At 42.3% G+C, this 14,614-nt stretch overlaps 1 protein-coding gene across 10 annotated transcripts in view; it reads left to right on the forward strand.

The window, feature by feature from the left end:
- The window catches only part of LOC106568312 (membrane-associated phosphatidylinositol transfer protein 2), a 90,163-nt gene that overhangs the window by 67,629 nt on the left and 7,920 nt on the right, over positions 1-14,614 (forward strand). For 6 of the 10 annotated variants that reach the window (XM_045692481.1, XM_045692479.1, XM_045692483.1 and 3 more), the window contains 10 exons: positions 38-133; positions 930-1,040; positions 1,239-1,303; positions 2,217-2,276; positions 6,627-6,717; positions 6,876-7,029; positions 7,143-7,332; positions 8,131-8,250; positions 8,439-8,677; positions 9,258-9,424. In XM_045692481.1, coding sequence (XP_045548437.1) covers positions 38-133; positions 930-1,040; positions 1,239-1,303; positions 2,217-2,276; positions 6,627-6,717; positions 6,876-7,029; positions 7,143-7,332; positions 8,131-8,250; positions 8,439-8,677; positions 9,258-9,424 — 1,293 coding nt within the window. The remainder of the gene's footprint in view (positions 1-37; positions 134-929; positions 1,041-1,238; positions 1,304-2,216; positions 2,277-6,626; positions 6,718-6,875; positions 7,030-7,142; positions 7,333-8,130; positions 8,251-8,438; positions 8,678-9,257; positions 9,425-14,614) is intronic. The other 4 variants (XM_045692482.1, XM_045692484.1, XM_045692486.1 and 1 more) reach the window with 1 other exon arrangement.

Genomic DNA, 14,614 nt, shown 5'->3' on the forward strand with positions numbered 1-14,614 from the left:
CTGATGCAACTCTATTTCCTATTTCCTATCCACACAGGAAGTCCTGTGCACCAGAACATCTCAGAGTGGCGGATGCAGAGTATCGCTCGTGACTCAGAGGACAGCACTGACGACGAGTTCTTTGATGCTCCTGGTATGCTATTACATGTTATTACAAACAGTTATTACAGTGACTATCTCATATCTATCTCATCAGAAGATTTGTCTGACAACGAAGATATGTTATTCCATTATTACATTTTATTCCATGTCATTAAATGTTGTTATATTACTGTTATTACAACTACAACTGTTACTGATGTTATACTGATGTTATGCTGATGTTATGCTAATGTTGAACTGATGTTGAACTGATGTTGAACTGATGTTATACTGATGTTATACTGATGTTATACTGATGTTATGCTGATGTTATGCTGATGTTATGCTGATGTTGAACTGATGTTGAACTGATGTTATACTGATGTTATTCTGATGTTATGCTGATGTTGAACTGATGTTATGCTGATGTTATACTGATGTTATACTGATGTTATGCTGATGTTATACTGATGTTGAACTGATGTTATTCTGATGTTATACTGATGTTATACTGATGTTATGCTGATGTTATACTGATGTTGAACTGATGTTATTCTGATGTTGTGCTGATTTTATGCTGATGTTATACTGATGTTATACTGATGTTGAACTGATGTTATGCTGATGTTATACTGATGTTATTCTGATGTTATGCTGATGTTATGCTGATGTTATACTGATGTTATACTGATGTTATACTGATGTTATGCTGATGTTATACTGATGTTATGCTGATGTTGTGCTGATGTTATACTGATGTTATTCTGATGTTATGCTGATGTTATGCTGATGTTATACTGATGTTATTCTGATGTTATACTGATGTTGTGCTGTGTCTGTGTCTTCAGAGGACTTCTCTGGAGATGAGGAGATGTTATTACATGCCAAGGAGATGAACAAGTGGAGTTCCAACGACCTGATGGACAAGATAGAGACTACAGAGACAGATGAAGGCCAGGGTAGGAGCACCCACACACACACATTCCGTTCCTCATTTAGATTTCAGATGTCCAATCTCATCCTTCAGGAAGTTAATTTTTATGAAACTTAATGGTGTGTGTGTGTTTTCACGTGTGTGTGTGTGTGTGTGTGTGTGTGTGTGTGTGTGTGTGTGTGTGTGTGTGTGTGTGTGTGTGTGTGTGTGTGTGTATTTACAGAGAGCCTGTATCAGGAGTCGGGTGAAGACTATACAGTAACCAGTAGTGAGGAACGACTGATTGAGGTATGCTTCCACTGTAGCTACAGTATGAAGACTGTATGAGAGTATTCATGAGGTTCTCACAGACCTGGTAAACAACGACATGAGGTTCTCACAGATGTTAGGTTCTAATTATTAGAGTAAGAACTCAACGGACACTGTGAAAGCTTAGACCAAGTTTATTCTTCCCAAAGGATCGAACAGCTGAATCGACAAAGACACAGTTACAATAGTGGTGGTATATGTACCCCACTTTGGGTGGAGTCTCCTCCTTCTCGCTAATTGCTAGGCAGGAAACTAAGTGATACGGGCAATACACTTTTTCTTCTCCCTTATTGTGACCTGACCTTGACCCCCTTCATCACTAATCCATGACTCTCTCCCTTTATCAATGCTGCTACGTGATCGTTTTCCCTGCACTCAGCACATTCCAAGCTTAATTGCACACACCATATACCTTCCTCCTACAGATAACCATTCACTTCTGGTGTAGACCCTCTAAACCATAGTACTCAATATTTCAATAGCATACCTGGTAATTAACCCTATCCCAAGTTTAGGAGTTAGTACCCAGAATCCATCACAGACAAGAGTAAACATCATCGTGAGGTTCTCACAGAGGATTACTTACTATAGTATCATAAGTTCTTAACAACATTTCTTAACAATACATTAACAGAAATGTTTGCAGTTGAACTGTACGTCTTTGGTACTGTAACATTTGACTTGGTGAAGTTGTCTGAAGCTGATCCCAGGGGGAGAGAGAACATCACAGCGTCTCTGGGGATCACACACACACATATATGAATGTTTGTTGTTGCTCTTTGTGTTCAGCGGCACGTCTCTCTGATACAGACACGTAGACACCACACACACACACACACACACACACACACACACACACGTCATCTCAGTGTGTTATCCTCTCTGTGTCCAGCGCCACGTCTCTAGTAAACGGAGACGTCGTTCCACTCTCAGGTCCCACAGACGACCAGCTGTAAGTCTGACCTTTAACCTCTGACCCTTAGCCCCGGCCGCAGTGCACTGAGGTTCAGAGGTAGCCTTTAGAACTCCAATGCCCTGTGGTGTGAGTAGGTTCCCATTAGTACAAGGTAAAACAAATCCTGTTGTGTTTATGGTAACTTACTGGCATCCAGTTACTTGTAAGTTACTGTCAACTGTTAAACCAAAGTTTCTTTTGAAATACGGTAACATACTGTACTTTTTTATACAGTAAATTACAGGTAATGGCTGCCAGTAAGTTACCGGAAAAACAACTGGATATTTTTGTTCGTGTAGGGTGTTGTGTTAGGTGACTCAGATCATACTGTAGGCTAATGTTCCCTCTAAGCTGCGCCCGTGTGCGAGTGCTCAGTAGCCCAGAGACTGGCGTGTAAGGCGCAGAAGAAATATCAGCCAACAGAGACAAGCACGAGATTGAACTTCACTCAACTTTCTAGAGTTTTCCCGGTTTGTTAACACTATCAACCTTTCCCTTTACTGTGGCAATTGTGATCGAATCAACACAATATTAGCCACTTTCAATAAAACATACCGAAACATGATAGAGATTCTGTTGTAGGCAGAACGCATTGGAGTTGGATTCTATTGCGCATGACGTTTTTTACACAGACCGGTGTGGCATAACCAATCAGAGCTGCAGTAGGCCTATATGCAAATAGACCATTGCCATAAATGGATCTGTGCCATTTACTTTAAACTGGACTGTGTTTACAGCTGTGGTCGTGAGTAGATGAGCTTGTTTTGAGTTTAAAGTAAGAGCTGCATGTAGCCATGTGTGAACATGTTGTTCATATCTTTTGCTAGTTAGTGAGTTATTAGCCCAGTTATAAACTCAGCAAAAAAAGAAACGTCCTCTCACTGTCAACTGCGTTTATTGTCAGCAAACTTAACATGTGTAAATATTTGTATGAACATAACAAGATTCAACAACTGAGACATAAACTGAACAAGTTCCACAGACATGTGACTAACAGAAATGGAATAATGTGTCCCTGAACAAAAACAAAAGTAACAGTCAGTATCTGGTGTGGCCACCAGCTGCATTAAGTACTGCAGTGCATCTCCTCCTCATGGACTGCACCAGATTTGCCAGTTCTTGCTGTGAGATGTTACACCGCTCTTCCACTAAGGCACCTGCAAGTTCCCGGACATTTCTGGGGGGAATGTCCCTAGCCCTCACCCTCCGAACCAACAGGTCCCAGACGTACTCAATGGGATTGAGAGCCGGGCTCTTCGCTGGCCATGGCAGAACACTGACATTCCTGTCTTGCAGGAAATCACGGACGGAACGAGCAGTATGGCTGGTGCTGTTATTGTCTTAATGACCGTTCCACAGGTGCAAGTTCATTAATTGTTTATGGTTCATTGAACAAGCATTGGAAACAGTGTTTAAACCCTTTACAATGAAGATCTGTGAAGTTATTTGGATTTTTACTAATTATCTTTGAAAGACAGGGTCCTGAAAAATGTATGTTTATTTTTTTGCTGAGTTTATATAATTTGTAGTGAGCAATAGGGGAGTGATTTTTTAATTAACCTTTATTTAACTAGGCAAGTCAGTTAAGAACAAATTCTTATTTACAATGACAGCCTAGGAACAGTGGGTTAACTGCCTTGTTCAGGGGCAGAATGACAGATTTTTACCTTGTCAGCTCAGGGATTCAATCTTGAAACCTTTCGGTTACTGGACCAACACTCTAACCACTAGGCTACCTGCCGCCCCAGGTGATCGCTTCCTACAAGAGCACAAAATGGGTACAGTGCATTCGGAAAGTGTTCAGACCCCTTGACTTTTTCCACATTTTGTTACGTTACAGTTTTATTCTAAAATTGATTAAATCGTTTTTTCCCTCATCATTCTACACACAATACCCCATAATGACAAATCGAAAACAGGCTTTTAGAAATGTTTGCAAATGTATTAAAAATAATAAACGGAAATATCACATTTACATGAATACACATAAGTACACAGACCCTTTACTCAGTACTATGTTGAAGCGCCTTTGGCAGCGATTGTAGCTCTGAGTCTTCTTGGGTATGACGCTATCAGCTTGGCACACCTGTATTTGGGGAGTTTATCCCATTTTTCTCTGCAGATCCTCTCAAGCTCTGTCAGGTTTGATGGGGAGCGTTGCTGCACAGCTATTTTCAGGTCTCTCCAGAGATGTTCGATTGGGTTCAAGTCTGGGCTCTGGCTGGGCCACTCACGAATATTCAGAGACTTGTCTCGAAGCCACTCCCACGTTGTCTTGGTTGTGTGCTTAGGGTCATTGTCTTGTTGGAAGGTGAACCTTCGCCCCAGTCTGAGGTCCTGAGCGCTCTGGAGCAGGTTTTCATCAAGGATCTCTCTGTACTTTGCTCTGTTCATCTTTCCCCTCGATCCTGACTAGTCTCCCAGTCCCTGCCTCTGAAAAACATCCCCACAACATGATGCTGCCACCACCATGCTTCACCGTAGGGATGGTGCCAGGTTTCCTCCAGACGTGATGCTTGGGCATCAGGCCAAAGAGTTCATTCTTGGTTTCATCAGGCCAGAGAATCTTGTTTCTCATCGTCTGAGAGTCCTTTAGGTGGCTTTTGGCAAACTCTAACCATGCTGTCATGTGCCTTTTACTGAGGAGTGGCTTCCATCTGGCCACTCTACCATAAAGTCCTGATTGGTGGAGTGCTGCAGAGATGGTTATACTTCTGGAAGTTTCTCCCATCTCCACAGAGGAACCCTGGAGCTCTGTCAGAGTGACCATAGGGTTCTTGGTCACCTCCCTGACCAAGGCCCTTCTCCCCCAATTGCTCAGTTTGGCCGGACGGCCAGCTCTAGGAAGAGTCTTGGTGGTTCCAAACTTCATCCATTTAAGAATGATGAAGACCACTGTGTTCTTGGGGACCTTCAATGCTGCAGAAATTGTTTGGTACCCCTCCCCAGATCTGTGCCTTTACACAATCCTGTCTCTGAGCTCTATGGAGAATTCCTTCAACCTCATGGCTTGGTTTTTGCACTGACATGCACTGTCAACTGTGGGACCTTATATAGACAGGTGTGTGCCTTTCCAAATCATGTCCAGCCAATTTAATTTACCACAGGTGGACTCCAATCAAGTTGTAGAAACATCTCAAGGATGATCAATGGAGCCCAATTTCGAGTCTCATAGCAAAGGGTCTGAATACTTATGTAAATAAGGTAGTTCTGTTTTTTATTTTTAATAAATTTGCTAACATTTCTAAAAACCTGTTTTCGCTTTGTCGTTATGGGGTATTGTGTGTAGATTGGTGAGGGAATAAAAAAGATATATATTTTAGAATAAGGCTGTAATGTAACTAAATGTGGAAAAAGTCAAGGTGTCTGAATACTTTCCGAATGCTCTGTACATTTATAGACATCTTTGAAAAGAAAAAGGTTTTTTGTCTTAAAGGGGCAGTGTTGTATTTTGAGATAGGCTTGAATAAAATAAGTAGCCAATAGGCAGAGGGTAGCATAATTTGTCTGATTCTCTGTAATAATGGTATGGGAATAATGATGCATTTTATTTTGTAAAGTGGTTTCTTGCATCAAACAACACAACATTTTCAGTCACCTCCTTGTCTGAAGGACAAGTGGATAAACAGGTTAATGTCAAGCCCTGCATGTTTTTTTCAAAAGTCTCTTGGAATGGACTCCCGAGTGGTGCAGGGATCTAAGACACTGCATTACAGTGCAAGAGGCGTCACTGCAGTACCTGGTTCGAATCCAGGCTGCATCACATCCGGCCGTTAAGATGTTATGGGATACATTTTCTCCATTATTTTTGATGGTAGGCCACTCTGCTAGGCTTACATTATGATCAAATAGCCACGGTAGCCTACTTGGTCACTGTTAAAACTGTACTTTAAAGTGGGTACAGCCTCAGTGTTCACAGTAACTTAAAGTGGGTACAGCCTGTGTTCACAGTAACTTAAAGTGGGTACAGCCTGTGTTCACAGTAACTTAAAGTGGGTACAGCATCAGTGTTCACAGTAACTTAAAGTGGGTACAGCCTGTGTTCACAGTAAAAGCGCGCAAGACGTTGCACAGAATTTCCACAATGTTGAAGTTTGCGCTCATCAGACCTGAAAGTTGCTCAATGCTGAAAAGAATTAGAGGGAACATTGCTGTAGGCTGTGAAAATATGTTGTTTTAGTTTTTCTTTTAAAAATCCATACCAGTGTTTACTTCATTGTAGCAAAGCAACTTACAGTCGTGCGTGCAGTCGAACCCACGACCATAGCGTTACAAGCACCGTGCTCTACCAACTGAGCTACAAAGTAATAATAATAATCAGTGTCTCTCCTCCTCTTTATCCTGTAGGATGGGTCGTCTCAGCAGTGTCTGATGCCCTCCAAGATCCACGTTCTGGTTCTGGTTCTTCATGGGGGTAACATATTAGACACTGGAGCAGGTATACAATATAACAACTTTATTTATAAAGTGGACAACACTTCAACAGTTACAGTAAACACTTAAACAGTTACCTTAAACACTTAAACAGTGTTCTTACTTTGTTTATTCTTGTAAAGACAATGTAACAATTTTGTATTTACTCATAATTACTCCCAGGTGAGCCAAGTAGTAAGCAGGCTGATGTCAACACTCTGAGTGGAGCATTTAAGACGGTGATGAGAGTGCATTACCCAGCAGCCCTAGGACGCATTGCCATCCGCATGGTCCCCTGCCCAGCGGTGTGTGCCGATGCCTTTTCACAGGTTTCCAAGTGAGTACACAGGTTTCCAAGTGAGTACACAGGTTTCCAAGTGAGCACACACACACACACACGCACACACACAAACACACACTCTAACCCTCGCTCCTCTCTCTCTGGTCCAGTCTCAGTCCCTATAGTTTTGATGAGGGCTGCCTTTCCAACAGTCAGGACCACATCCCTCTGGCTGCACTGCCTCTATTGGCCACTTCCGCTCCGCAGTACCAAGACGCCGTGGCAACCGTCATCCAACGAGCCAATCAGGTGTATGGAGACTTTATCAGGTCCTTGGAAGGGGCATCCTTCTCCGGACAGGTCAGTGCAGGAGTCAGGGGTTAAAGTTTAGGGGTTAGTGATTTTTGCTGATTATACAGTACAGTGAGCTCCAAAAGTATTGGGACAGTGGTAAATATTTGTTTTGAATTTGTACTCCAGCATTGAAATGATACAATGACTGTGCAGTTAATGTTCAAACTGTCAGCTTTAATTTGAGGGTACTTTCATCCATATTGAGGGATCTGTTTAAAAATAACTTTTTGTACATAGTCCCCCCCAAAGTATTGGGACTAATTCACCTATATGTGTATTAAAGTAGTCAAAGGTTTAGTATTTGTTGGATGCATTTGCTGTTTGTTTTGGTTGTGTTTCAGATTATTTTGTGCCCAATATAAATGAATGGTAAATAATGTATTGTGTCATTTTGGAGTCACTTTTATTGTAAATAAGAATATAATATGTTTCAAAACACTTCTACATGAATTTGGATGCTACCATGATTACGAATTGTCCTGAATGAATCATGAATAACGATGAGTGAGAAAGTTACAGAGGCATTAATATCATACCCCCCCCCCAAAAATGCTAACCTCCCCTTTTACTTTATAGTAATGGTGAGAGGTTAGCATGTCTTGGGGGCATGATGTTTGTGCATCTGTAACTTTCTCATTCATCAATATTCATGATAACCTCATCGTCACTGTATCATTTCAAATCCAAAGTGCTGGAGTACAGAGCCAAAACAACAAAACATGTGTCACTGTCCCAATACTTTTGGAGCTCACTGTATATACTGTATGTACTCAATTTAAAGGTGTGCGTTCTCTCTTCCTGTAGGTGTGTGTGATCGGGGACTGTGTAGGTGGTATCCTAGGGTTTGATGCACTGTGCAGCAGTAACGTCATCGTTTCAGAAAGCCAGAACAGCAGTAGACGAGGCAGCACAGTCAGCGTACAGGTACCTCTATCTCCTTCCATCCCACAGGGCTACTCTACGACTAAAAAGCACATTCAATGTAACTCTCTTAATCTCTGTCTGGGAAACCGGTCCTATCTGTTGCATAGACCTGACAGCTACTAACTTTGTGTGCCCTCTCTCTCCCCCTCTCCATCTCTTTCTCTCCCCCTCCTCCTCTGTCTCTCCAGGACACAGACCTCCTCTCCCCTGGCATCATAATAAACAGTGTCTCTCCGTCTTCTCCATCTTCTCCGTGTTCTCCGTCTTCTCCGACTCTGGAGGGCAGTCGCCATCTTAGTCGCAGTAACATCGACATCCCTCGCAGCTCAGGGCCTGACGACCCCAAGAGAATGCTGCCTCGCAAACGCAGCGACTCCTCCACCTACGAACTAGACACCATCAAACACCATCAGGCATTCCTGTCCAGGTCAGACACACATGCACATTCCTGTCCAGGTCAGACACACACGCACATTCCTGTCCAGGTCAGACACACACGCACATTCCTGTCCAGGTCAGACACACACGCACATTCCTGTCCAGGTCAGACACACACGCACATTCCTGTCCAGGTCAGACACACGCGCACATTCCTGTCCAGGTCAGACACACACGCACATTCCTGTCCAGGTCAGACACACGCGCACATTCCTGTCCAGGTCAGACACACGCGCACATTCCTGTCCAGGTCAGACACACGCACACATTCCTGTCCAGGTCAGACACACGCGCACATTCCTGTCCAGGTCAGACACACACGCACATTCCTGTCCAGGTCAGACACACGCGCACATTCCTGTCCAGGTCAGACACACACGCACATTCCTGTCCAGGTCAGACACACACGCACATTCCTGTCCAGGTCAGACACACACACACATTCCTGTCCAGGTCAGACACACACGCACATTCAAGGTATAGCTACATTGACCGACCTTGTTATCAAATGTTAACTTTTCGACTGTTTATTTTTGCCGTTCCCTCTCTCTCTCCCTCTGTCTCTCCAGTCTCCACAGCAGTGTATTGAGAACAGACCCAGGTTCGAGGCGCTCCAGCGGGAGTACCATGCTAGAGGGAGGGAGGCTGGACTTCGAGGTGGCAGACTTCTTCCTCTTTGGTTCACCTCTGGGGCTGGTGCTGGCACTGAGGAAGACTGTGGTGCCGTCCATAGATGGTGAGGGACACCTTCATCAGTGGTTGATCTCACTAGCCTGGGTGTGAATATATTACTGCTGCAGCCAACAGTCTTTGCCATGCATGGAGTTGACTTTTTAAGGAGTTGGCTTAAGCAGAAATAGACTATTTGTAAAGTCGGCACTTTTCATGATTGCATTCATGTGTGCAGAAAGTCTTCGATTTTGCATTCAGCCAATTCAAACATATCAAACATTCAGCCAATTGAAACATATCAAAAACATTCAGCCAATTCAAACATATCAAACATTCAGCCAATTCAAACATATCAAACATTCAGACAATTTAAACATATACGTGAGAATCTGTAAACTAAGCCACTCAGCATCTGTGTGGTGAGAGTGACGTTTCCTGCAGCTGTGGGGTCGGGCTCTGCCGGGACATCGCTAAGTGAGGTCACATCATAGTTCAGAGATTAGAGGTCATGTTTTACATCTCTGATGCCAGACATCCATTAGCTGTGACATTTAAGACACAACATGGTCCAAAGTAAACTAAGAACTAAGAAAAATAGGAAGTTTAGGAAGGAGCTGAGAGGCAGCAGAGGAAACAGACGGGGTTGTGACAGATTCTTCAGGGGTTCCATGGAGTTCTAGAGAGTTCCGGAGACATGACTCATCAGCAGTTGCCTGTATCACTTCTGGACCCTTGAGACAAGAAGCTTTGATTGAAGTTGTTCATAGTTCCGCCATTGTTTGGTCAAATTATTTTCAATATGTGAGCTTTGGAAATAACTTGGATAGCTGTTACTGTATTTTAATAACTGTGTTGTTCTTTTTCCCTGCTCTTTTCCCCATCTCTCTCTCTCTCCCCATCTCTCTCTCTCTTTCTCTCAATTCAATTCCATTCAAAGGGTTTTATTGGCATGGGAAACATATGTTTACATTGCCAAAGCAAGTGAAATAGAAAATAAATAAAAGTTAAATAAACAGTAAAAAATAACAGTAAACATTACACTCAAAGGAATAGAGACATTTCAAATCTCATATTATGGCTATATACAGTGTTGTAACGATATGCAAATAGTTAAAGTACAAAAGGGAAAATAAATAAGGGTTGTATTTACAATGGTGTTTGTTCTTCACTGGTTGACCTTTTAAAACATTTTTATTTATTTCACCTTTATTTAACCAGGTAGGCTAGTTGAGAACAAGTTCTCATTTACAACTGTGACCTGGCCAAGATAAAGCAAAGCAGTTCACATACAACAACACAGAGTTACACATGGAATAAACAAACATACAATAAATAATACAGTAGGAAAAATAAAAATCTATATACAGTGAGTGCAAATGAGGTAAGATAAGGGAGGTAAGGCAATAAATAGGCCATGGTGGCGAAGTAATTACAATATAGCAATTAGACACTGGAATGGTAGATGTGCAGAAGATGAATGTGCAAGTAGAGATACTGGGGTGCAAAGGAGCAAGATAAATAAATAAATACAGTATGGGGATGAGGTAGTTGGGTGGGCTGTTTACAGATGGGCTATGTACAGGTGCAGTGATCTGTGAGCTGCTCTGACAGCTGGTGCTTAAAGCTAGTGAGCGAGATAAGAGTCTCCAGCTTCAGTGATTTTTGCAGTTCGTTCCAGTCATTGGCAGCAGAGAACTGGAAGGAAAGGTGGCCAAATGAGGTGTTGGCTTTGGGGGTGACCCGTGAGATATACATGCTGGAGTGTGTGCTACGGGTGGGTGCTGCTATGGTGACCAGTGAGCTGAGATAAGGCGGGGCTTTACCTAGCAGAGATTTGTAGATGTCCTGGAGCCAGTGGGTTTGGCGACGAGTATGAAGCGATGGCCAGCCAACGAGAGCGTACAGGTTGCAGTGGTGGGTAATATATGGGGCTTTGGTGACAAAACGGATGGCACTGTGATAGACTGCATCCAATTCGTTGAGTAGAGTGGTGGAGGCTATTTTATAGATGACATCGCCGAAGTCGAGGATCGGTAGGATGGTCAGTTTTACGAGGGTATGTTAAGTTTTCTTGTGGCAACAGGTCACAAATCTTGCTGCTGTGATGGCACACTGGTATTTCACCCCATAGATATGGGAGTTTATCAAAATTTGATTTGTTTTTGAATTCTTTGTGGTTCTGTGTAATCTGAGGGAAATATGTGTCTCTAATATGGTCATACATTTGGCAGGAGGTTAGGAAGTGCAGCTCAGTTTCCACCAAATATTTTTAGTAGTGTGCGCACAGCCTGTCTTCTCTTGAGAGCCAGGTCTGCCCACGGCGGCCTCTCTCAATAGCAAGGCTAAGCTCACTGAGTCTGTACATAATCAAAGCTTTCCTTAATTTTAGGTCAGTCACAGTGGCCAGGTATTCTGCCACTGTGTACTTACTCTCTGTTTAAGGCCAAATAGCATTCTAGTTTGCTCTGTTTTTTTGTTCATTCTTTCCAATTATCTTTTTGTTTTCTCATGATTTGGTTGGGTCTAATTGTGTTGTTGTCCTGGCGCTCTGTTTGTGTTTTTGAACAGAGCCCTATTACCAGCTTGCTTAGGGGACTCTTCTCCAGGTTCATCTCTCTGTAGGTGATGGCTTTGTTATGGAAGGTTTGGGAATTACTTCCTTTTAGGTACTTGTGGAATTTAAGTATTTTCTCGATTTTGATAATTAGCCGGTATCGGCCTAATTCTGCTCTGCATGCATTATTTGGTGTTTTACGTTGTCAATTTCTTTTGCAGAATTCTGCATGCAGAATTTGGTGTTTTTCACATTTTTTTTATTCTTGGTTGATGAGCGGACCCCAGACCTCACAACCATAGAGGGCAATGGGTTCAATAACAGATTCAAGTAATTGGCATGTCGAATTTGATGTTCCTTTTGATAGAGTAGAAGGTCCTTCTTACCTTGTCTTTCAGATCGTTCACAGCTTTGTGGAAGTTAACTGATGTTTAGGCCGATGTACGTATAGTTTTTTGTGCGCTCTAGGGCAGCGGTGTCTAGATGGAATTTGTATTTGTGGTCCTGGCAACTGAACCTTTTTTGGAACACCATTATTTTTGTCTTACTGAGATTTACTGTCAGGGCCCAGGTCAGACAGAATCTGTGCAGAAGATCTAGGTGCTGCTGTAGGGCCTCCTTGGTTGGGGACAGAAGCACCAGGAAACAGTAGACATTTGACTTTATATTGTTGTAGGGGAAGGCCAGGTGCTGCAGACTGTTCTAGTGCCCTCACCAATTATTTCATATATACAGTTGAAGTCGGAAGTTTCCTTACACCTTAGCCAAATACATTTAAACTCAGTTTTTCACAATTCCTGACATTTAATCCTAGTAAAAAGTCTGTCTTAGGTCAGTTAGGATCACCACTTTAATTTTAAGAATGTGAAATGTCATAATAATAGTAGAGAGAATGATTTATTTCAGCTTTTATTTCTTTCATCACATTCCCAGTGGGTCAGAAGTTTACATACACTCAATTAGTATTTGGTAGCATTGCCTTTAAATTGTTTAACTTGGGTCAAATGTTTCGGGTAGCCTTCCACAAGCTTCCCACAGTAAGTTGGGTGAATTTTGGCCCATTCCTCCAGAGCTGGTGTAACTGAGTCAGGTTTGTAGGCCTCCTTGCTCGCACATGCTTTTTCAGTTCTGCCCACAAATTCTCTATGGGATTGAGGTCAGGGCTTTGTGATGGCCACTCCAATACCTTGACTTTGTTGTCCTTAAGCCATTGTGCCACAACTTTGGAAGTACGCTTGGGGTCACTGTCCGTTTGGAAGACCCATTTGCGACCAAGCTTTAACTTCCTGACTGATGTCTTGAGATGTTACTTCAATATATCCACATAATTTTCCTCCCACATGATGTCATCTATTTTGTGACGTGCACCAGTCCCTCACAATATGATGCTGCCACCCCCGTGCTTCACGGTTGGGATGGTGTTCTTCGGCTTGCAAGCTTCCCCCTTTTTCCTCCAAACATAACGATGGTCATTATGGCCAAACAGTTCTATTTTTTTTTCACCAGACCAGAGGACATTTCTCCAAAAAGTACGATCTTTGTCCCCATGTGCAGTTGCAAACCGTAGTCTGGCTTTTTTATTGCGGTTTTGTAGCAGTGGCTTCTTCCTTACTGAGCGGCCATTCAGGTTATGTCAATATAGAACTCGTTTTACTGTGGATATAGATACTTTTGTACCTGTTTCCTCCAGCATCTTCACAAGAACCTTTGCTGTTGATCTGGGATTGATTTGCACTTTTCGTACCAAAGTACGTTCATCTCCTTCCTGAGCGGTATGACGGCTGCGTGGTCCCATGGTGTTTATACTTACGTACTATTGTTTGTACAGATGAACGTGGTACCTTCAGGTGTTTGGAAATTGCTCCCAAGGATGAACAAGACTTGTGGGGGTCTACAATTTTTTTTCTGAGGTCTTGGTTGATATCTTTTGATTTTCCCATGATGTCAAGCAAAGAGGCACTGAGTTGTGAAGGTAAGCCTTGAAATACATCCACAGGTACGCCTCCAATTGACTCAAATTATGTCAATTAGCCTATCAGAAGCTTCTAAAGCCATGACATCATTTTCTGGAATTTTCCAAGCTGTTTAAAGGCACAGTCAAATTAGTTTATTGTAACTTCTGACCCACTGGAATTGTGATACAGTGAATTATAAGTGAAATAACCTGTCTGTAAACAATTGTTGGAAAAATTACTTGTGTCATGCACAAAGTAGATGTCCTAACCAACTTGCCAAAACTCTAGTTTGTTAACAAGACATTTGTGGAGTGGTTGAAAAATTAGTTTTAATAACTCCAACCTAAGTGTATGTAAACTTCCGACTTCAACTAAAGCTGCATCCCTGTCTCCCTCACGGCCCATGGAAAGAAATATGTGTGTTTTTTGCCAATTTTAACCCCACACTGTATACATTGATTTTATAATGTTGAATGTTTTTCTCCCAACACTGCTTTCCATCAACTTGTATAGCAGACCATCATGCTCAAATTGAGTCAAAAGCTTTTTTGAAATCAACAAAGCATTAGAAGACTGCCTTTGTTTTGGTTTGTTTGTTTGTCAATTAGGGTGTTAAGGGTGAATACGTGGTCTATCGTATGATAATTTGGTAAAAAGCCAATTTGACCTTTGCTCAGTACATTGTTTTCACTGATGAAATGTACAAGTCTTCTGTTAATGATAATGCAGAGGATTTTTCCAAGGT

The sequence above is a fragment of the Salmo salar genome, chromosome ssa13 (genome assembly GCF_905237065.1).
Source record: "Salmo salar chromosome ssa13, Ssal_v3.1, whole genome shotgun sequence".
Taxonomy (NCBI): Eukaryota; Metazoa; Chordata; class Actinopteri; order Salmoniformes; family Salmonidae; genus Salmo; species Salmo salar.